This window comes from Ambystoma mexicanum, chromosome 4q (assembly GCF_040938575.1).
Source record: "Ambystoma mexicanum isolate Mex_15411 chromosome 4q, UKY_AmexF1_1, whole genome shotgun sequence".
NCBI lineage: Eukaryota > Metazoa > Chordata > Amphibia > Caudata > Ambystomatidae > Ambystoma > Ambystoma mexicanum.
Window position 1 is genome coordinate 1170396087 of NC_090928.1, and position 24744 is coordinate 1170420830.

The following is a 24744-nucleotide window of genomic DNA, read 5'->3' on the forward strand; positions in this document are numbered from 1 at the left end:
CTGTCTGCATGTAGTATGTACACATATGCTTTGTGGCTTCTGAGACGCTTTGGACAGGGAGCAGAAATGGGAGAATGCCTGGAAGGTGACCACAAGGGCTTGGTCTCCACCCTGTCGAACCCGAGTAGCATTCGCCTCACTGACACTGTCTGAGAGACTTACCTTCCACTTTAGGCTTGGACTCGGCCAGGCGCTCGGGGAACTTCTTTTTGAAGAACAAGGCCTGCAGTCGATGTTGGTAGTGGTCTATCCTGAAAAGAAAACCATAAAGAGTGGTGAGGAGTGGTCATTCTTCTAACTGTCCTACTCAGACATGGGTGGAGGAAAATTTAAAACTGTACGATGTCCTGCTCCACATCAGTTCTCTGCATGCTGACGTCTGTGGTGGCGAACTTAGACAAATTACCTCTTTTCAACACGCCCTGCCACCACAGGCAGCACAATACACGTCATGCGATATCTGGGGGAGAAATGACCTCTTTCGCATTCTTCTTCTGTTCAACTCTCTTTCTCAACACACGCAACACATAAACACAGTTTTCACAGTTAAACACACTCATATTTCTTTTTAATGTTAATAGTGGGATTTATTGAACCTTCTGAGATACACCACTTATTCCAGCTTGAATGGATCCCAGCTAGATTGACAGCTGGGAACGGCCATTATTTAGACGATTGTCGCAACACCATACTCCTCGTTTACACTTTTTAGAGCTCAGGTTTTCCAGGAACTGGATCATATTGATATCATTCAATCTTTTAGAAAGTTTCTCACTCCTTCACATACGCCCACTAAGTTCCTTCAACGATCCCTCGATACAGCAGACGCTAGGCACATCCTTGGCGTGATAGGTATCGTTGGCATGCAGTCTATCCTACCTGCTCATTTCGTAGAGGAAGCGGTCCGCCCGTGCCATGCGGTCAATCTCATGCTTGTGCTCCTCTAGAAGGTCAATGTCGCTCTTCTCAGGAACAAACTTCAGAAGCTAAAAACACAGAAAAAGAGTCATAGTGAAAATCCCACACGTTGCAAATAGGGCTCAACAGTAAGTCAGCGAGTGGTGGATGCACAAGCACCACCAGATAGATGCAGCCATTCTTCCATTACCCGGTCACCATGACATCATTAAAACGCTAGGTAAGGAGGTCTCAACTGGAAGTCAGTGAGTGGCAGATCCATAGGCACCACGATTCCCCAGTCGCCATGACATCATTAACGTAGTAAATAGGAGGGCTCAACTGGAAACCAGGCAGAGGAGACGCACAGGCCCCACCAGATAGAACTGGTCTTCCCATTCCGCTGTCCGAGTGACACCATTCACATGCTAGGTAGGGAGGTTTCAACTATAAACCAGTGAGTAACGGCTGCACAGACGCCACCCAATGAAGCCCTCGTCCATTCCCCGGTCAACCATAGCAACATTAACGTACTAGGCAAGGAGAGCTCAGCTGGAAGCCACTGATTGGAAGATGCACAGGCAACCACCCGATGAAGCCCTCGTCTATTCCCCTGTCACCACAGCTTCATTAACATGGTTGGGAAGGAGGGCTGCGATGCAAGCCAGTGAGTGAGGGATGCAGAGGTACCACTAGATCCAGCTCGTCTTCCCATTCCCTAGAGCCATGGCATCATTAATGTTCTAGGTAAGGACGTCTCAACTGAGAGCTAGTCAGTCTGGAAGCACAAGCACAACCAGATGCAACCGTTCATCCCATTCTACTGTCTCTGTGGCATAAATAGCATGCTAGGTAAGGACGGCGCCACAGCAAGCCAGCGAGTGGAGATGCACACCCACCACCATATGCAAGCATTCCTCCCACTCCTCCATCCCCAGGACATCATTAACTTGCAAAATAAGTAGGGCTAAACTGCAAGTCAGTGAGTGGAGGGTGGAATGGAGACACCACCCGATCCAAGTCTTCTCCCTATTCCACTCTCCCTGTGACATCATTAACATGCTAGACAAGGTGGCCTAAACCAAAAGCCAATGAGTGGAGGACGCACAGACCCCACCTGATGCAAACATGATAGATAAGGAGGCCTAAACCAAAATCCATTGAGTGGAGGTTGCACAGACCCCACCTGATGCAAACATGCTAGATAAGGTGGCCTAAACCAAAATCCATTGAGTGGAGGTTGCACAGACCCCACCTGATGCAAACATGATAGATAAGGTGGCCTATACCAAAATCCATTGAGTGGAGATTGCACAGACACCACCTGGTGCAAGTCTCCTTATTCAGCTCTGCCTGTGACATCATTAGCATGCTAGATAAGGCGGCTCACCGCCAAGCCATTGAGTGGAGGACGCACAGACCCCACCTGATTCAAGTCTTCTCCCTATTCCTCTGCATCTCTGACATCATTGATATGCTAGATAAGGCAGGCTCAACAGTAAGCCTCCAAGTGGAGGACGCACAGACCCCACCTGATGCAAGTCTTCTTCCTATTCTGCTCTCCCTGTGACATTATTGACATGCTAGATAAGAGGGGCTCAACCAAAAGCCATTGAGTAGAGGACCCACAGACCCCACCTGATGCAAGTCTTCTTCCTATTCTGCTCTCCCTGTGACATCATTGACATGCTAGATAAGAGGTGCTCAACCAAAGGCCATTGAGTAGAAGACCCACAGACCCCACCTGATGCAAGTCTTCTTTCTATTCTGCTCTCCCTGTGATATCAGAACATGCTAGGTCTATTGTCGACTCCAGCTCCGCTCAGTCTTTCCACTGTGTTTGCTCTTGCCCCAGGCTCATCTATATTCAGTGAATAAACCAAGTCAAGGCCACTCCTTTTCATCGTGCGCAAGAGTCTTACGCGTCAATACTACCTGGGAACCTAATCGGAGGTTAGATTATGTTGATATTTATTCTAGGATGTAGCAAACCTTGTTTAAATAGTAATGCAGCACGTGCTAGCGACTTAACCCTAGGTACGCGGAAATTCATCATGTGACTTCTTACATAATGCCGACTCGCTCTTTTCTACCGCTGTACACAACAGTTGTGGCTAGTGCCCAATGTATTGGCATTCAATCTACTGACCTCGGAATGATGACATTCTAAGTTGGCACGGGTGGGATTTGAACTTTTCACCGCAGGATGGACACAGATCTCATGACAAGGGAATACACCACCCATCTATGTGACCGACTGGGTCGTGCAAGGTTCATTTCGCAGGTTTGTGCTGCAGTAGGTAGAGAATGAATATCGCCACCAAACAGAAATAATCCCATCGGGAGCAGTATGTCTATAAAAGGCGAATTTGGAGAGTGGTGAGAGCACCAGGAACATTTGATTACCGCGCTGAGCCCATCCTTGGATATCAGTGTTTGGTAACGGCAGCTGGTTGCAGAAATCCTTAGAATCGTGCTCTTGTGCCCCAAATGAGAATTGTGTGTGTTTGCGTAGAAGTCCAATACAAACACACACATGTCTATAAAAGGCAGATGCCACCTACAGGCGCTCTATACATGTGCCAAATGACATAGTGAAAGGACAGCCAATGAAAGGCCAGCAGAAAGAGAAGACAGCAAGCAGAAGAATCGGAAAAAGTTCCTGATTCACAGGAATCAGGAGGTGATATGATGGGTTATTTTTAACGCGCTTAATAACCAGACGATTATAAGTGCAGATCCGGGGATTGAACCTGTGTTGCTCTGTGTTGTCTTGTTTCCAAGCCGAGCAGGTTGCCCCTGAGCTATCCTACCGAGCCCGCAAGCAGGCGAAAGCCTGGAGCTGGCAGGATCATCTCGGAGATGCCCTTGAGCAAATCTTTGTGAATTGCATTTACACTTGAGCCTTTCAAAGATGCTCCAGGTTTAGATTCCAGGTGGAAGGAAGCAGGTGCAAATCACGGTCATCTCCTGACATGCTCCTTTGTAAATATTTGTAAATCATGCCCAGGTCCATTCTTGTTTGCTGCTTTTGGGAATGTTAGAATTTTTTATGTATTGCTTATAGCGCGAACCTTGATCAAGGCCAAGCGAGCCCTGCACAACAGGATAATGCAAGCGTTGGGCATGCCAATTTATACAGTAGCCAATACTGTAGGAGAGTGGGAATTTTGTTGAACGAGTCACATTTCGAGTGTTTTGCAGAACTGGAAGATGGTGGGGCCGTTTTGAGCCCCTGCTGGGACTGCGTTCCAGATGGTCGGGGTGTGGCAGGTGAAGGACTGCTTGTGAGTCTTTTCTTTGCGGGCTATCTTAGTCCCCAAACTTTTCATAGATTTGCTACGTGTTTAGCCGCCAAGTATGTCAGTGTTCCGTTTGAGACTGCTTTGTAGGTGATACCTGCCCTGTGGGTCAGCTTTGTGTGTGATATGAGAAGAGGGATTGCAGCGTGGCCGCTCCAGTTGAAGGGGAGGGGCTTAATCATGATACAAGCGGGAAGGAGGAGTAGACACTGTGGAGCGTGTGGCCTTGCTTATTTTGTATATTTTATATCGCACAGTAAATACACTGCTCTCACAGAGGAGATACGCCAACGGGAGACACGGCAACGGGAGATACGCCAACGTGTTGCTGTAATATTGAGCTGTAATGAGCCGACAATTGATTCGTCACACCTCCAGCTTTTTCGAATGCACGCCACCTTATAAGCAGACAGTATGAGGCTTATCCAATCATTTCAATCTTATCATTATATACGACGGTGGCATTATTTTTTCAGTCTGTCCCTGGAAGATCTTTGTCTTCCTGACACTGGTTGGTTTTGATGTCCCCACGCGTGCCTCTATTGTTTTGGCCATGTTGGGGGTTTCCCTGGGATCTGGGTTACTAAGGCCCGATTGATCTGGTCCTCATTGATTGGAAGAGAATGAGTCACATGTCCCTGGACCTCTGATCCTTTAAACCTGAGGCAACATGTTCACAATTTACATGGTGTTGCCAAACAAGGCAAATGTACTGTTTGCGGTTCCTTATGCTATCTGGTGCATCCATTGAAGGATACAAATCTCACTCAACATGGCTGAACTCATGCTCGCACCCTTCGATTCCCTCCAGAATCTACAGGCAGTGGATTAACCATCACGTCACCTGTTGCATATTGGGCGTTGTGGCATCACTGCTGATTGAACACCCACCCGGGCTTAACCCTTTACCTCAAAGGATAGCTCAGGGGTAACATGCTCACCTTGGAAGCAAGATGACACGGAACACAGGTTCGATCTCAGGGTCCGTGCTTAGAAACCTCTGGGTATTAAGTGCCTTATAAATTACCTATCATATCATATCCTATCAGATGACGTAGGAGGAGCCCGTGGCTGGCTGAGGCAAGGCCTTACAGTGCGGCATCGGCACCCTCCCAATTTGATATCTAAATAGCACAAAAAGGGCATCGATGGTGCAACAGTGTGTGCCCAGCTCACCCTTAAGACGGAAATTGATACCCTGAAAACAAGGCAGTCTACTGTTGAGACAGTCAGCGGCTTACCTCTGACTTGTACTGCAGTGTTTAAGAATACATAGGAAATGTTTGGCAATTGCGCACTGTGTGAGATTTGTGAAGGTTGTGTCTCTCATGGCTCGGCACCAGTCTGCTTCCACTAGTGGAGATAGGGGACAAATGAAACACAACACAACTCAACCAAGGTTAAGAAATGAATGGGCGCTACCCTTAGAAAGCTGAGCAATGACTTCTGCCCGCCCACTGCAAAGCTAACAAAAGCACATATTTGGCTGGCATCTAGTAGACCAGAGGTGCCATCCACTAAGCAAAGTAGCGTGAGGGTAAAACCCTAATGATGCACCTCAAATTCAATCTATACCTTACCAAGCCAGGCTTCAACACTACTTCCAGCAGTGAGGAAGCGACAGAGCTATGATACCCCCTTACTATGTTCAAAATACTTCCAAACTGTACCTCTGGACTCGCCGAGAGGCGGTATCGGGCAACTACAGGTCAACCTGGACAAATGTGTCTAAGCTGTTGACTGTTTCCTGGTTTTGGGATGGTGTGATCCCCTCAACCCCCATCTTCCCTGATTTTCATTCACCCCCATTTCAGAAGACCTTAAGATGAACCTGAGGTGCTAGCGATGATGTTCTGATCCATTTACACATGGAGCACTTCATATCAGAGAGACTCAATTTCTAACATCTACCATCCAGAAGCTATCATTCAAAACCTCTGACCACATAACAGAGTGGCCTTGCCATTTCCACTGAACAATAGAGCCACGTGACCCTTCTGCCATCACTGGCTGATTGCAGGGTCTCCGGCCTCCTGATGTAATGTAACTGGCTGGCCAGTTCTTCAAGCATTCTCGGCCTAAACCTCTCTTCTTAGGTGGATCCCACTTCTAGGACTGATGTATGCACATGTTCCCCCACTTCTGAACACACGTCCTGTCTATGCCACATCTAGGACTGATGTATGCACATGCTCCCCCACTTCTGAACACACGTCCTGTCTATGCCACATCTAGGACTGATGTATGCACATGCTCCCCCACTTCTGAACACTCGCCCTGCCTAGGACACAGCTCGGACTGATGTATGCACACGCTCCCCCACTTCCGGCCACACACCTCTCCTATGCCGCAGCTATGACTGATGTATGCACATGCTCCCACTTCGGAACACATGCCCTGCCTATGCCACTGCTAGGACTGTTGTATGCACACGCTCCCACTTCGGAACACATGCCCTGCCTATGCCACATCTCTGACTGATGTATGCACATTCTCCCCCACTTCTGAACACACATCTTGCCTATGCCGCAGCTATGACTGATGTATGCACATGCTCCCCCACTTCTGAACACACATCTTGCCTATGCCACAGCTATGACTGATGTATGCACATGCTCCCCCACTTCTGAACACACGCCCTGCCTATGCCACATCTCGGACTGATGTATACACATGTTCCCCCACTTCTGAACACACTCCCTGCCTAAGTCACAGCACGGACTGATGTATGCACATGTGCCCCCACTTCTGACCACACTCCCTTCCTATGTCAGTGCTATGACTGATGTATGCACATGTGCCCCCTATTCTGAAAACACGCCCTGCTTATGGCACTGCGAGGACTGATGTATGCACATATTGCCCGCTTCTGAACACACCTCTCCTATGCCACTTCTAGGACTGATGTGTGCACATGTTCCCCACTTCTGAACACACACCATGCCTATGCCACAGCTAGGACTGATATATGTACATGTTCCTGCACTTCAGATCACACACCTCTCTAATGCCACCGCTAGAACTGATGTATGCATACGTTCCCCCACTTCTGAACACACTCCCTCCCTATGCCACAGCTAGGACTGATGTATGCACATGTTCCCCACTTCTAACCACACTCCCTTCCTTTGCCACATTTAGCACTGATGCATTCACATGCACCCACTATTCTGAACACACGCCCTGCTTATGCCACATCTAGGACTGATGTATGCACATGCGCCCCCACTTCTGACCACACTCCCTTCCTATGCCACAGCTCGGACTGATGTATGCACATGTTCCACCACTTCTGACCACACTGCCTTCCTATGCCACAGCTGGGACTAATGCATTCACATGCGCCCACTATTCTGAACACACGCCCTGCTTATGCCACATCTAGGACTGATGTATGAACATGTGCCCCCACTTCTGACCACACTCCCTTCCTATGCCACAGCTAGGACTGATGCATTCACATGCGTCCACTATTCTGAACACACGCCCTGCTTATGCCACAGCTAGGACTGATGTATGTATATGCTCCACCACTTCTGACCACACTCCCTTCCTATGCCACAGCTAGGACTGATGTATGCACATGTGCCCCCACTTCTGACCACACTCCCTTCCTATGCCACAGCTAGGACTGATGCATTCACATGCGCCCACTATTCTGAACACACACCCTGCTTATGCCACATCTAGGACTGATGTATGCACATGTTCCCTCACTTCAGATCACACACCTCTCCTATGCCACATCTAGGACTGATGTATGCACATGCTCCCCCACTTCTGACCACACTCCCTTCCTATGCCACAGCTAGGACTGATGTATGCACATGCTCCCCCACTTTTGAACACACACCCTGCTTATGCCACAGCTAGGACTGATGCATTCAAATGCGCCCACTATTCGGAACACACGCTCTGCTTATGCCACATCTAGGACTGATGCATGCACTTGTTCCCCCACTTCAGATCACACACCTCTCCTATGCCACATCTAGGACTGATGTATGCACATGCTCCCCCACTTCAGATCACACACCTCTCCTATGCCACATCTAGGACTGATGTATGCACATGCTCCCCCACTTCTGACCACACTCCCTTCCTATGACACAGCTAGGACTGATGTATGCACATGCTCCCCCACTTTTGAACACACACCCTGCTTATGCCACAGCTAGGACTGATGCATTCAAATGCGCCCACTATTCGGAACACACGCTCTGCTTATGCCACATCTAGGACTGATGCATGCACTTGTTCCCCCACTTCAGATCACACACCTCTCCTATGCCACATCTAGGACTGATGTATGCACATGCTCCCCCACTTCAGATCACACACCTCTCCTATGCCACATCTAGGACTGATGTATGCACATGCTCCCCCACTTCTGACCACACTCCCTTCCTATGCCACATCTAGGACTGATGCATTCACATGCACCCACTGTTCTGAACACACACCCTGCCACATCTAGGACTGATGTATGCACATGTTCCCTCACTTCAGATCACACACCTCTCCTATGCCACATCTAGGACTGATGTATGCACATGCTCCCCCACTTCTGACCACACTCCCTTCCTATGCCACAGCTAGGACTGATGTATGCACATGCTCCCCCACTTTTGAACACACACCCTGCTTATGCCACAGCTAGGACTGATGCATTCACATGCGCCCACTATTCTGAACACACGCTCTGCTTATGCCACATCTAGGACTGATGCATGCACATGTTCCCCCACTTCAGATCACACACCTCTCCTATGCCACATCTAGGACTGATGTATGCACATGCTCCCCCACTTCAGATCACACACCTCTCCTATGCCACATCTAGGACTGATGCATTCACATGTTCCACCACTTCTGACCACACTCCCTTCCTATGCCACATCTAGGACTGATGCATTCACATGCGCCCACTGTTCTGAACACACGCCCTGCTTATGCCACATCTAGGACTGAAGCATGCACATGTTCCCCCAATTTGATCACACACCTCTCCTATGCCACATCTAGGACTGATGTATGCACATTCTCCCCCACTTTTGAACACACGCCCTGCTTATGCCACTGCTAGGACTGATGCATTCACATGCCCCCCCCCCACTTCTGATCACACACCTCTCCTATGCCACATCTAGGACTCATTTATGCACATTCACCCCACTTTTGAACACACGCCCTGCTTATGCCACATCTAGGACTGATGTATTCACATGCTCCCCCACTTCAGATCACACACCTCTCCTATGCCACATCTAGGACTGATGCATTCACATGTTCCACCACTTCTGACCACACTCCCTTCCTATGCCACATCTAGGACTGATGCATTCACATGCGCCCACTGTTCTGAACACACGCCCTGCTTATGCCACATCTAGGACTGAAGCATGCACATGTTCCCCCACTTCAGATCATACACCTCTCCTATGCCACATCTAGGACTGATGTATGCACATGATACACCACTTCAGATCACACACCTCTCCTATGGCACTGCTAGAACTGATGTATGCATACGTTCCCCCACTTCTGAACACACGCCCTCCCTATGCCACAGCTAGGACTGATGTATGCACGTGTTCCACCACTTCTGACCACACTCCCTTCCTATGCCACAGCTAGGACTGATGTATGCACGTGTTCCACCACTTCTGACCACACTCCCTTCCTATGCCACAGCTAGGACTGATGCATTCACATGCGCCCACTATTCTGAACACACGCCCTGCTTATGCCACAGCTAGGACTGATGTATGTATATGCTCCACCACTTCTGACCACACTCCCTTCCTATGCCACAGCTACGACTGATGTATGCACATGTGCCCCCACTTCTGACCACACTCCCTTCCTATGCCACAGCTAGGACTGATGTATGCACATGCTCCCCCACTTTTGAACACACACCCTGCTTATGCCACAGCTAGGACTGATGCATTCACATGCGCCCACTATTCTGAACACACGCCCTGCTTATGCCACATCTAGGAATGATGTATGCACATGCTCCCCCACTTCAGTACACACACCTCTCCTATGCCACATCTAGGACTGATGCATTCACATGTTCCACCACTTCTGACCACACTCCCTTCCTATGCCACATCTAGGACTGATGTATTCACATGCGCCCACTGTTCTGAACACACGCCCTGCTTATGCCACATCTAGGACTGAAGCATGCACATGTTCCCCCACTTCAGATCATACACCTCTCCTATGCCACATCTAGGACTGATGTATGCACATTCTCCCCCACTTTTGAACACACGCCCTGCTTATGCCACTGCTAGGACTGATGCATTCACATGCCCCCCCCCGCCCACTTCTGATCACACACCTCTCCTATGCCACATCTAGGACTGATGTATGCACATTCACCCCACTTTTGAACACACGCCCTGCTTATGCCACATCTAGGACTGATGTATGCACATGCTCCCCCTATTTTGAACACACGCCCTGCGCTTGTTTCTGTGCTAAGAACACTGACCCATAAGGGCTACTTCAGGCGACTCTTGGGGATCAGAGAAATAAATACTTGTGTCCTTGTGACCCGTCTTGAAAGGGTTAAACTCCAATTACTACTTGCACAACATTGACCAATAAATTACAGAATGGCACAAGACCACTGGCCTGTGTCCAGGGTCTGCTGAGCGGCCGCAGCCCCCCCGCTGAACATGTACCAAGTCCCTGCTTGCCCAAGTTTCACCCTGCCCACTAAACCATGGCCTACCCTTGGCAGGTGCCAGCATGGGCAGCACGTCCTGCCTCGCTTCTCTGCTGCAGCCCGGCCGGCGTGCATGGCAGTAGACGGGCATCTGTTGTGGGATGACTCGCCGATGGCATAACGGCTTCTTTGTCCAGGGAAGACATCATCCCGTTTATAGTACCGTTACTGTCCCGAAGTAGCCCTTCTTGACGTATCAAGCCCTTTGTGTGTGTGTGTGTTTGTGTCATTTTACTGAGAAACAATGGAAACAATGAAGGCCTTTGTATTCAGTGGAGAGACACACACACAGGCTGCTATTCACACTGGCCTCAGCCGCCTGCGCTGCCGCCGACACAGACCTTGGGCAGAAGGCGTGCTTTCGGGTGGGTGCACGTGACACCCTTCCTCTGCTGCAGAACTCCTACAGCCAGCCTGGGGTCCACGGTGCTGATTGGCTGGACAACATCTGGGAAGGCCTAGTGTTATGGCAAAGAAAACTTTGCAGCAAAAAGGTTGATGCTTAGTCGGTAGGTGCTCCCCTCAACCTAGGCCATTATGTCTTCTTGAAACATTAGTTTAAACTAAAGTAGCCTGCCTGTTGATTATAGAGCCGGGTGTTGTGTTTTTACCTATCCTGACTATGTGGCTATTCCCTGTATGTTTGTGTGCCTGAGTCTGGAATGTTTGGTATGGAGTGTTCTGGTTGGAATGTTTGGATGGGAGTCCCTGTGTTCCTTTATTGCCAATTGGAAACTTAAGCTTGGCACAGGGGGACCGGTGGGTGCTTCTACCCCATGAACTTATCCTGTGTTATTCCTAATGTACTTACCTTTGTTCCCACGAACCCACTAAAGTTATCTAAACTAAACAAGGCTCCGGAGTGCTTATTTAACGCCCTCACCCAATTTTAACATAACATAACCTGCTTGCTCAGACAATCATTTTAAAAAGCTGCCCAGGCCTCTTTCGGAAGATGGAAAACTCGATTCTATGTGATGTTACCCAAGTTATTTTTACCAAATCAACTATTACCGAAAAAAAAGAAATATCAATTTTTTTTATTGGGACCGCCACGTCCCAAAACGTTTCCCTACATTTCTAACCCCAATAGAACCCCCTTCTCAGTTTAACCCTCCCACCCCTTATATATTTATTTTTCGGTATTTTTTCAGTAAAAGTTATTTCAGTATTTATTTTTCGGTAACATCACTGGATACCGGGAAACTCTGATCCCAACACGCTAATGAAGCACGAGGCACGGTGCGAAGCTTCACTAACACACACACACACACACCAGAGATAATATACTCAAAGCCGAGAGGAAGTGGTGTGAGGGTAATCACACAGTGTGCAGGCAGGATTGATGGCAGAAGCCACTGGGGCACACCCCTCTCATCACATGCCCAGTGGCTCACTGGAAGTGCCAAGCAGACAACGAGAAACACTGATGAGATTTGCGTTAATGCTGTGCTGTGACTGAGTCCTGCAGGCTGCTCGTACCCATTTCCAGCTAGCTAGACCTAGACCCCATACCCTCCCTGTTGCTACAGTACTGAGTATGAGTTGCACAGGCAGCCCTGCCCTTGAACCCAACCATTCAGGAATTCTTTACTAATGGACTGCCAACCTGTTGGTGGCTTCATGGTTTTTCCTGGGCATCCCTGTTATTTCTCCATCTAACGTGACCGAGATTCCAGGTGAAAAAAGCAGTGGCACATTTAGCTGCATTTACAACCTCCTTTTTCAGGCACAGCACAGATATCTGCTCTTGGCACTGCCTCTTTTTCCAGTTGCCTAGGGGTAGCAAGGACAGGTCTAAGGACAGGTCTAGGGGTAGAAGAGGGGGGACAGGGTTTCGCAACTGCTACCCCTGGCTACCTTCAAATGACGTCCCTGCTTCCTGCCACTCTTTTTACTTCTCGTTTCCACTAACCAACTGCTGATAAGGTTTCTGATTCAATTTCACACTTCTTTGGTTTTGGAATTGTGGGTTAAAGTCCTTCTCCCTTAGGACCTCCCTTTCATGTGGGCAATAGCGTTTATTAACTTTGAAAACAGCAACTTTCTTCTTTTGACTTTGGTAATTATGGTTCTTTCTTAATTGCTTTGGTTTCTTTTGGCTTTGACCATGAGTGTTTGGGGCTGATTCATGGAATTTGTGCGCCGAAAAATTGGGATTTGTGCGCCAATCTGCCTGGAAATCCGCATTTGTTAAACAGGGATTTGCGGGCAGAATGGCACACGAATCCCTGTTTTTTCGGTGCAGAAATTCCATGAATCAGCCCCTTCATCTTCTCTAGCACAGATATTGCCCCCTTTTGCTGCTTGCTCTTTGTAGGCCCCACAAAGTCACAATCACAGACTTCTGATATGGCAATCAGATTCTTATGTTGCTATTTGGCCCCTTTTAAATCAGCTTGGTTGTTAATATAAGTTTCTCAGGATTTAAATTGGAAACAATTAAATACTCTTTTTCCTTATTTCCCTGGAATTCATAGGGGCTTTTATGTTTATAAATGTCAGTGATTTTAAGAGTTTTTTTCTGACTTTCAGAACATAACTATATGTGGTATCTTCATCTATATCCCGACAGTCAGTTTGGCAACGTAAAAACTCTCTCTGACAACAAGCCATTGTATATTCCAGCATTATACATATTCTCTTCCTTGAGAAAGACAAATACTGCGTCTCATCTCAGAAGTGCCCTCTTTTCCATGGGGCCCTTCTCTGGGGTCCTTCTCCTCCCAGGTGATCCTCCGGGTTAACACCACCCCCAGGGTTAGAATCAAGGTTGGGGTTGGGATCAAGAAGCATCTGCCTTTCTTTGGCCACCAGGGGGTTCTGTGTGTTAATATCCCCAGTTTAATATCGCCATACAAAAATATTGCCATATTTTTGCTGCAATATTAAGCCATGGAACCTCCAGGGGGCACCCCTGCAATCCCCAGATTCTGTTAAAGGGAGCAGTGGTCACCCCCACAACCCCAGTCTCGTTTACCCCATAAATGATCCCCAACAATAATATTGCCTATGGCCTTACCCCATGACCATATATATGGCGATATTATTGGTCGGGATAATATTACCTGATACCCACCAGGGGGGGTACACTAGGTAGGGCTTTTGTGAAGACTCTGTAGGATTCATCAGAGAACACAAACAGGAAAGTAAAGGAGACTGACATGGCGAAATAGAGAGTGAGGAGACAAACTGGAAACCGAAGGGGACCAGCACGGCAAAATAGAGAGTGATAACACAAACAGGAAACTGTTACCTCGGTCCGTTCCAGGTTTTTATAAATTGCATTAATTTAGATATGAGAAAAGAACCGGAGATGAGGGATAATTTGAGAAGAACAACACATATCATTAGAAAGCTAAAGAGGAGAGTCGACAAAAGTAAGCTGGCTGTTCAATTCCACATGCAAATAAGAAGAGAAAAGGAGTGGTCAGAGAGGCCCAACCTGCAGTGGTTGGCCAATCCAGAAATGTGTCAGTCCTAACCCAGCCCGAGGGCCACTGAGCCCACATGCAGCCCTATGCCGGCAGCCACCGTGGCGGCAGCTCTTACCTGCTCCAGCATGTCCTTGGCCAGGTCTTCTTGTTCATCCATTTCCAGGATTGCGTGCCTAATCTCTTCGTTGGACAGTTTTAACCTTTGGAAAGAGGATGTCAAGAGTTAAGATCAAGGCAATGATTCTTGAAAACAAAACATCAAATCAGAATTCAAGACAGGAGACCATTTGTTGTAGTGTATGAACATAGTTATCAGCTGAAGGAGTGTGTCAGATGATCCGGGCACTGCGCACATTTATTAATTTATTTATTTATTTTAGCATGTATAGCAGTGCACCAAGCCCTCGGGCAACTAGGTGCTAGTTACATAGGTAGGTACATATGCATAGGTAGGTAAAGTTCAAGCCAGTGCGAGAGGTTAATTAGTTAAACAAGTCAGTCTTTCGTTTTTTTCTGAAGTGTTGGTAGGACGTCTCAGAGCGTAAGTGTAGTGGGAGATTTTTAGCTATGACAATGGGGAAACTTGACATTAGATCAAAACACTGCACGTTCGTATTCATGGGATCCTCTGAAACTCTGGTTCTAATCATATTTTATTTTTCATACTGGGAGATGAGCGCGTTTCTCATGTGCTGTAGTTCATTCTGCATAGATAGTCCTGAGCCCTGGTATGTGCGCAGGCAGAGGGATGACTGCCAGGTAACAGTGCGACCTGTGACAAAGCTTCCAAAGTGGGAGGCCAAGAATGAATGGGGTTGATAGCTCAGGGGCAATGCGCTCGAATTGGGCACATGGGTTCAATCCCCAGACTGGTGCCTTGCAGCTGGAGGAGTCCAGCAGTGATCATGATATAAATCACCATCAACAATAACAGGACTGAGTCTAAGACTCTCCTCTGCATTGATACCCCCACCCCCATTCTTCTTTACCAACAGGGTAGATGGCATCACTGCAAGGCCAGAACTCTATGACAGGAAGGACAGGTGATGGTGGAAGAAGGAGGGCGATCTTTATATTAAAACCAGCGGGTATGTCTTATCAAACTGTGCTGCCTCGCTTGGGATTGAGAATCTTGGTCAGGATGACACATGTGAATTTCTGAAGAGTCCACTAGAGGGCGTGAACTTCCCGATCATGCATATCCACGAGACTCAGGGGTCTGCTGTGGATACCCAGAAGCTCTGGACTACAACGCCCATCAGCCCTAGCCAGCAGAGTCCACGGCAAGGGATCATGGGCCTCGCGGTTCAAAACATCTGGGGACCCGAAGGCTGCTGAACCACTAGTTTAGAGGGTGGGGATCCCACCTTCTATTTTGAGGTTGTTTTGCAAAACCATTTCAGGACAGGAAATACAATGCTGCACTGTACTGTAAACACAAAAGAAGGACTCGGGGTAAAAAATGCTATGACTGCAACTTGTGAACAGAAAAATACATAGTCTGAAATGGTTGCTTATTGTACACTAAATGCTTTTTGGAGGTTTTGTCTGCATTGTAAATTTGAGGTGTTCAAGAACAGACTAAATCAGTGACGCACCCCCTGCAGTGTGCCTGAAATAAACCTTTAATGAGTCTACCAATTATTGTATAGAATTCCAGAAAGACAAATTACTTATTATTCCTATTCTCTCTTATTTAGGGTCACTGCGTAAACTGTTACACTTGTAGAACCCCCTGTTTTTTTTAAGAGGCCTGAACATCAAAGCGAGCCACTCCAGAAATAAAGAGCCACATGGCCCTGGCCACATCCCAGAAGCTTCATTTTGTTTAGGAGCCGCAAAGGAGACCCCAGGGGTAGCAAGGGAGAACTCAGGGGTTGCAGGTGTGACCCCTTGCAACCCCAAATGACGCCCCTGGTGAGTGCAGTGGAATTTAATGAGTGCATTGTGGTGAGCAGGTACTGATGTTACGTTGAGTAGCTACTGCTGTAAAGTGCTAGCTTTAACTGGAAGCTAGGCCCACACCCCCTTCACCCCTTCACTCACCACCTGACCTGAGACTGGGTGATCTGCCCACCCCTGACCCCCACCCCATTCCTCCCCTGGCTGCTTGTAGCTCCCTTGGTGCCAAATTGCCCCGTCCCTTTCCCAATTGTTTGCACCCTGCTCTCTAGTATTTATCCCTTGCCATATCCTTCACTGGCCGGCTACTACTTCATCCTGTGATTGGTAAAGAGGTGAGTGCTTCCTGGAGCTAGAGCTACACTCAATTAACCTTAATAGTAATAATAATACTTTGAATGTGATGGGGTTATGATATGATAGGTTATTCATAACAGGCTACCCAGAGGTTTCTAAGCGTGGACCGGGGGATCGAGCCTGTGGTGCTTTGTGACGCCTTGCTTCCAAGGCGAGCACGTTGCCCCTGAGCTATCCTCCCGAGACTACTAGGTTCTGTGTAAGAGTACTGTAAACCCAGACAGGTACTCTGAAATCTGGTGGGCCATGGGTCACTAGAGGTGGGTGAAGAGTGAGTACCTTAGGCTACGGTACGAGTGCAGGGCGTTGCAGGGTGCATGTGACGTGGTGCAGTGTGAGTGTGGTCGGCTATCTACTTGCAGCCTGAGTGCTGTATGAATGCAATGCGGTAGTGCTCTAGGCTGAAGTGGGGATGCAGTATTAGTGCAGGAGGCATTATTGGTACTGAGAGTGTTATGGTGTGAATGCACTATGGTGCAGTATGGGTGCAGTGGCGCACATTTCATAAAGAGTGCAAGCAAAACGGGTAAGCAAAAAAGTAGTGGGGGCGCAATAGCCTGCTTTGTGAAAGAAGAAGAGGGCAGTGTTATTGATCTAGGGTCCAGTGTGAGTGCTGTTCGCTACAGTGTGGGTGAGTCCAGGGGAGTTCCATGGTCCACAAGGAGTTCTGCGAGGTTAGCGCTCGGTGTGATCAAACTGTACAACTGCCTGCATTTTGCCTTATTGACACTTCTAACTTCGAAGCCAAGAAGCAGAGGACGGAGCGCGCTGACCTCAACAGCAAAGACAGCATGCACAGCAATGCACACCTAAATACACATGCACAAAGTAACTGCTGGCAGATAAATGGTGTACCAGTAGGGTGGAAATCCCAAGCTTGGGCTCCATGGACTCAGCTAGAGAATAATAATATCTTGTTTTATATAGCGCCACAGACCCCACAGGTTTCTAAGCACTGAAATAACAGTTGATATTAGTATGGTACTGTGTGGTACTCTATTTACCAAGCACAGAAGGATGAAAGGATGAGCTGGCCCTGCTGGGATTGGATCCTGCATCAGCAGGCTGCGCACAGATGTCAGCACGAGCGCTCAGCTCGCTGTGCTATCTGACCAGCTAATGCTGTTTTTCAGGCCCTCAGCCCCCGCGAGTGATGGCTCCACCACGAGCCTGCCTCATTGTAACTCGTCTGACCTGCTGGCCATTTCTATCTGTCAGGGGCTCCCACTATGAAATAAAAGAGGCTTTTAATGACTTTCTGACCAAAGATCTATCCGTCTAGTCGAGCACCTGGGAGGAGAGCCGGGCCTTTATGGGAGTGTGGAAGGATTCCCTGCTGACCCCATCTCAGCTTTGATGTGTAGGGTCCATGCAAAGACGTGTGAATACCCTTCCGCTCCCCCTACCTGCGAAGTGCTATTTTGGGCCCTTCCTCCTTCAGAATGGGCTGAGATTTGACATCTTGAAGATTCATTTGGGGCCCCCATTCGGTCCCCTTGCTGGTGACGCCCTAGGCCGCTGCCTAGGGTTGCCTTTTCGTAGTACCGGCCCTGGTGACACATTCATTTAGTTTTACGGAAGTAAAACCTGCTCTGCGCGCTGCACTACTTTCTATTTGCACAGAGCACGCGGGAAGACGAGTCTCCCACAGAGGTCACCGATTGGGAATGATCAAAATGGCTTTTTTTCCTCCAATAGTCTAGCTCCAAGATATGCTCGGGTCAAAGTTGCGCTTTACAAATTCGGAAATAAAAAATAAATTAATAAAGTTGCTCCTGGGTGTATGTTCAACTTACGCCAGGAAAAAAAAGTTTTAACTTAGTCCAGCGTAACTGACACCTTATTCAGGAAGCGGCATGATATGATATGGCATTTATAACACGCCTATACACAAGTGTTGTGTGCATGCGCCACAGACTTTATTTTGTTTGTTTGTTTTGTTTGTTTATTATATTTCTATAGCGCTCCAGACCCGGGAGTATAGGGGCGCTTAGTACAAGTTACAAGGCACAGTAGATGGTAATAATCAGTAATAGTAGTGGAGCAACAAGTATACATGATATGTGTACATATATATATGCAGAATATACAGACAGTAGAGGTAATAGCAACCAATAATGACAGAAATGAGCCATGTGCAATATATACAGTTTATAGCTGAGGTCTAACGTGGAGGTTGACTTTTTGTCAGAAGCCACCCAATGGCCAGCTTCCTGAACGATTGGAAGGATTTGGACACCTTAATATTCAGAGGCAGGGTGTTCCAGAGTTGGGAGGCGAGGACAGTGAAGCTCGAATCTCCGGCTCTTTTAGAGATATATCTAGGTACTGTGAGACATAGGGTGTTGGAAGATCTCGTAGTTCTAGGGGAAGATTTCAGAGTAAATTTGTTAGTAAGGTAGGGAGGGGCTAGCTGGTTGAGTGATTTGTAGGTGAGGCAGGGGGTTTTTAGATCGATTTTATGTTGGATGGTGAGCCATTTGCATGATGTTCTGGTGGCAGAGATGTGCTCACGCCTGGGAATGTTTAGTGCTGCCCGTAGCGCATTATTTTGAAGGACTTGGAGTTTACTAATTATGGCTTGATTGGCACCTAGGTAGAGGCTATTACAGTAGTCTAACTTAGATTGTATAAGAGCTCTAGCTAGTGTGAGGCAACTGTTAGAGGAAAGAAATGGTCTACAAGCTCTAATTAATTTTCCTGTATAGGCCGTGGCTGAGGCGGTCAAGTTGACTTGTTTGGCGAGGTTGGTATTAGCATCGAGGTAAAAGCCAAGTGTTTTTACGTTTTTGGCAACCGGGATAGTGTTACCGTCGATTATGATGTTGGAATAGTTGGGACTTAGTTTTTGTAAGTTGTTGGGTGAACCAACAATGAGCAGTTCAGTCTTCTCGTCATTCAGGCAGAGGCCATGTGTGGCCATCCATGCCTGAATGACGGAGAAGATTTCATTGATCCTGGTTACATCAGATTTGTAGTTGCCCGAGATAGTGAGGAGTATCTGGGTGTCATCCGCGTAGTTTGTGTAGGTGACACCCAGACGGTCCAGTTTATGAAAGAGGGGCTTTGTGAAAATATTGTATAAGGTCGGTGAAACACATGAACCTTGAGGGACACCGCAAGTAATGGGGATAGGGTCTGCTGCTGCCACCGGAGAGAAGACTCTCATGGTTCTATTGGCCAGGAAGGACTGTATCCATGCAACAGCAGAGGGGGAGAAGTGGGCGGCAGAGGAGAGGTGATTACAGAGAATCTTATGGTCAACCAGGTCGAAGGTGGCTGAGAGATCTAAAAGGAGTAGGATGGCCGCCTTGCCCTTGTCTTTGATTTCGTCAATCTGGCTTTTAAGATCAACAAGGGCCGTTTCTGTTCCATGCTGAGGCCGGAAGCCAGACTGATGCAAACCGAGTAATTGGTTAGACTCTAGGTAGTGCTGAATTTGCAAGTAAGCAACTCTGTCAAGAATTTTTAACAGGAAGGGGACGGTTGTGATAGGCCTGTAATTAGTAGGGATGGCTGGGTCCAAGGTCTGTTTTTTTAGTAGCGGGAGGACCCATGACTGTTTCAAGTTATTGGGTACCGAGTTGGTGGAGAAAGACATGTTTATAAGCTTTGAAATAAAGGGGGCGAGATCTTTTCTGTCCCTACAAGAGCACATGGAGCGCCTGCCTCAGCGAATGATCTGCTACGTGCAGAATTTTACACCTGTGGATGTTAACTGGGGTGGGCGTGCCCATGACTCAAGGGTTTAGCCAGTTGAAAGGAAATGATGTGTAACTGGCATGATGTTAGATACAGTACTAGTAGCATAATTGCCAAGATGACCCGTTCCAATCTGTAGGTGCTTATCCAGTTCTGTTTCTTTCTTTGCATTCTGGGACTTGTAGTCAGAGTTTTACAATGAGAAAGGTGGAACTACAAGTCCCAGAAGGCAAACAAAAAAAAAACAGGACTGGATGCAGATTGGAATGGGTCATGTTGGAAAATATAGTCATAAAATGTATTGTCTGCAGTGTTAGTGACTCTGCAGCACGTCCCCCTGTCCTCGGGACGGGTAGGAGTGACATGTGGAGTCTCTGCCATCTATTGCTATTGTTCTATTCCTCTGTAAAGCGCTCGTTTGTGTATCTGTATTGGTGTGTACCTCTGTAAAGCGCTCTTTTGTGTATCTGTATTGGTGTATACCTCTGTAAAGCGCTCTTTTGTGTATCTGTATTGGTGTATACCTCTGTAAAGCGCTCTTTTGTGTATCTGTACTGGTGTATACCTCTGTAATGCGCTCTTTTGTGTATCTGTACTGGTGTATACCTCTGTAAAGCGCTCTTTTGTGCATCTGTATTGTTGTATACCTCTGTAAAGTGCTCTGTTATGCATCTGTACTGTTGTTTACCTCTGTAAAGCGCTCTGTTTTGCTTCTGTACTGTTGTATACCTCTGTAAAGTGTTCTGTTATGCATCTGTACTGTTGTTTACCTCTGTAAAGTGCTCTGTTTTGCTTCTGTACTGTTGTATACCTCTGTAAAGTGCTCTGTTATGCATCTGTACTGTTGTTTACCTCTGTAAAGCGCTCTGTTATGCATCTGTACTGTTGTTTACCTCTGTAAAGTGCTCTGTTATGTATCTGTACTGTTGTTTACCTCTGTAAAGTGCTCTGTTTTGCTTCTGTACTGTTGTATACCTCTGTAAAGTGCTCTGTTATGCATCTGTACTGTTGTTTACCTCTGTAAAGTGCTCTGTTTTGCTTCTGTACTGTTGTATACCTCTGTAAAGTGCTCTGTTATGCATCTGTACTGTTGTTTACCTCTGTAAAGCGCTCTTTTGTGTATCTGTATTGGTGTATACCTCTGTAAAGCGCTCTTTTGTGTATCTGTACTGGTGTATACCTCTGTAAAGCGCTCTGTTTTGCTTCTGTACTGTTGTATACCTCTGTAAAGTGCTCTGTTATGCATCTGTACTGTTGTTTACCTCTGTAAAGTGCTCTGTTTTGCTTCTGTACTGTTGTATACCTCTGTAAAGTGCTCTGTTATGCATCTGTACTGTTGTTTACCTCTGTAAAGCGCTCTGTTATGCATCTGTACTGTTGTTTACCTCTGTAAAGTGCTCTGTTATGCATCCGTACTGTTGTTTACCTCTGTAAAGTGCTCTGTTTTGCTTCTGTGCTGTTGTAGACCTCTGTAAAGTGCTCTGTTATGCATCTGTACTGTTGTTTACCTCTGTAAAGCGCTCTGTTATGCATCTGTACTGTTGTTTACCTCTGTAAAGTGCTCTGTTATGCATCCGTACTGTTGTTTACCTCTGTAAAGTGCTCTGTTATGCATCTGTACTGTTGTTTACCTCTGTAAAGTGCTCTGTTATGCATCTGTACTGTTGTTTACCTCTGTAAAGTGCTCTGTTTTGCTTCTGTACTGTTGTTTACCTCTGTAAGGTGCTCTGTTATGCATCTGTACTGTTGTTTACCTCTGTAAAGTGCTCTGTTATGCATCTGTACTGTTGTTTACCTCTGTAAAGTGCTCTGGTGGTTCTCGAAACTAAGTCTGCGCTCAATGAACACCATAATAATAATAATAACCTACAGGCTTGCTGACTCCACACTTACAAAAAACCTACACTAGGCATAACGTAGCATAACGTGACACCTGAAAATCGTGTTCTTAGTGAACGGGGGCTGCCCGTTTATGCAGTACCCTTTCGTAGACTTCCCCCAATATTCCTGACTGAACCCTAAAACTGAGCCATACGCCACGCCTGTACATTCCAACATTTTCACACAGCTCATATTCATGAATGAAACACACAAACATGACGAAGAAACAAGGAGAATTTCCAAAATAGCCCTGTCGTTACATGCTCCGGGTGGCAGACTTACATACATGTCCTAGCCACCAGGTTACCGCATGTGCAGATGGCATTCCTACATAGAGGTTTTCACACCCATTGCCTAGGGGTAGAGGTGGGGGGGATGCACTCATCATAGGGGCCACTTCCTAGAGACTACTGCTACTTCAAGGAAAGATCTTTTACTTATGTACTCTAAAGTCCAGGGGCATTACTATTAGGCGCTAATGGCCCACCCACGAAGGGCTTATTGCCATTAGTATTCTGTGATTTATAGCCCCAGGATACTAATGGTGTTGTTAAATTTTTCATTCAGCATTTGTTTTGCCATTTACTTTAACTTTACTTTATTAGATTTATATAGCGCAGCCATTGACCCTTGGGCCTAAGGGCGCAAAAAGAACAAGCACAACGAGTAACAAATAAGGATACAGAAGCCATTACGAGTGCGAGGCCCTAGAATTGCTGATGTCTTAAACTAGGCAAAGTTTGAAAAGGCAGCCGCTGCAGTACGCGTTAGTTCTAGAGAGACTAGAACGCGCGTACTGCTTTATTATTACGGATCAACAGGGCGCCATTTTGGGCCAAGTTGATCCATAGTAATGAATGGTGAGGTGAGTGAGGAGGCTTTGAGACCTGGCACGAGATGCTCGCCGATACGTACATCGGAGTATACTGTGGTAAGTCTCTCAATTGAGCCAATCCACGTTCAGTGTTTCCTGTACCATCAGTGCGCCGGGTACTAATGATTCATAGCTCTTTCATTGACTGGCCAGGAGCCTGCATTTAAGGAAGTAGCGTGAAGTTGGGAGAGGCAAGAACTAGATCCTGGTTGCAGGTGAGCATTGACAGGTCCGTATTAATGCACGGTGAACCAAAACACACCAGTGCATGGACATTAAAAGGGTCACTTAATTAAGGCGACCAGAGGAACCCATGCCTTCAGGAACAACAGGCTTCTGTCCTGTGCTTTTCTTTCTCCATGATTTCCTTTCTGGGATATGTAACACTTGTCTACATGAGCGTTATAAATGACTTATCTTATCATATCATATCATATAATGTAGTCTTGGGTCACATAAATTTAATACAATGAACTAAAAGCCAAAGTAAGACCAAGGCCCAGGACTGGAGTTGGGTGTTCACTGACACAGAGCCATCGGGTAATCTACATTTAAAGTGTTTTAAGTGAAACGGTTTCGATGACGACACATAAATTGCCACCGAATTAAGGAGCATTCTCTATTTGCAGATATTTTGATTGGGGAAAAGCAACAATACTTTGACTTCATTGGAAAAATACAACACATTTGGGTGCAGGACTGACATTAAAAGAATGCATAGATTTTCTAATTATGTTATGCTAATATGCTTTTATACTGAGCCAAATAACCACATAGTGGTATCAGAGAGCCAAGGGTTGTCCATGGAGTGGAGTATCGCGCCCCGGCCCATGGTATCCAGACCTTAGTCTGCTGGTAGAAAGAACATGAACACGGGAAGATAAGAGGATGGGAAAGCGGGAAATAGATGCAACAAACAGAGAGATACAGCAGCGGAAGAATGCTTTATAATTATAAATGGTTATTTATAACGCACTTAATACCCAGAGGTTTACAAGTGCAGACCCATGGATCGAACCTGTGTTGCTGTCATCTTGCTTCCAAGACGAATGCGTTGCCCCTTGAGCTATCATCCTGAGCTAACAGCATGGGTGCGTGTCACTCCTGTTAGGTGGAACATGGTTCTGCAAAAGGGAGGACAGGGATGTGTCCTAACGTGCTGTGATGATTGAGGCAGATTTGGAGAATGTTTGATGCGTGCACAATGTATGCAAGAGGGGCTTTAGAGAATGCACAGCCAGCCCTGGGTGTTTGGTACCTTATTTGCCCAGGTATCCCCCCTCCACTTTGCACCCCAGGTCATACACAAGAATGCTAATTCTGTGACTGCCAAGCCTGAGCCGCGGGTGGCAGTCATGAGTAGTATGTGTGTGAAGGTGAATGTCTTTGGTAACCGAAGGTAAGGGGAAGGAGCCTGTGAAATTAAAAAGGCCTGGCACCTTAATGCCACAGATTTTTTTTTGAAAGAGTGTTCCATGCCATCTGCTGCTAGACTTTATTTGAGCTCTCAGTGAGAAAGGTTGGGGCCATGCTTGCAAGTAGGCTATCAAAGTATAGTATTGCTTAGCCCTCTATAGGGAGAACATTTAGCCTGAGCGCTCTATTGAGGTTGCCTTGCAATAGGTTCAAGAGATGGGAAATGAAAAT

At 47.0% G+C, this 24744-nt stretch overlaps 1 protein-coding gene across 3 annotated transcripts in view; it reads right to left on the minus strand.

Moving 5' to 3' along the window:
• Positions 1–24744, minus strand: part of DAAM2 (dishevelled associated activator of morphogenesis 2) — an 858328-nt gene that overhangs the window by 120090 nt on the left and 713494 nt on the right. For all 3 annotated transcript variants that reach the window (XM_069608749.1, XM_069608748.1, XM_069608750.1), the window contains 3 exons: positions 14497–14581; positions 880–986; positions 163–251 (listed from right to left, as the gene is read on the minus strand). In XM_069608749.1, coding sequence (XP_069464850.1) covers positions 163–251; positions 880–986; positions 14497–14581 — 281 coding nt within the window. The remainder of the gene's footprint in view (positions 1–162; positions 252–879; positions 987–14496; positions 14582–24744) is intronic.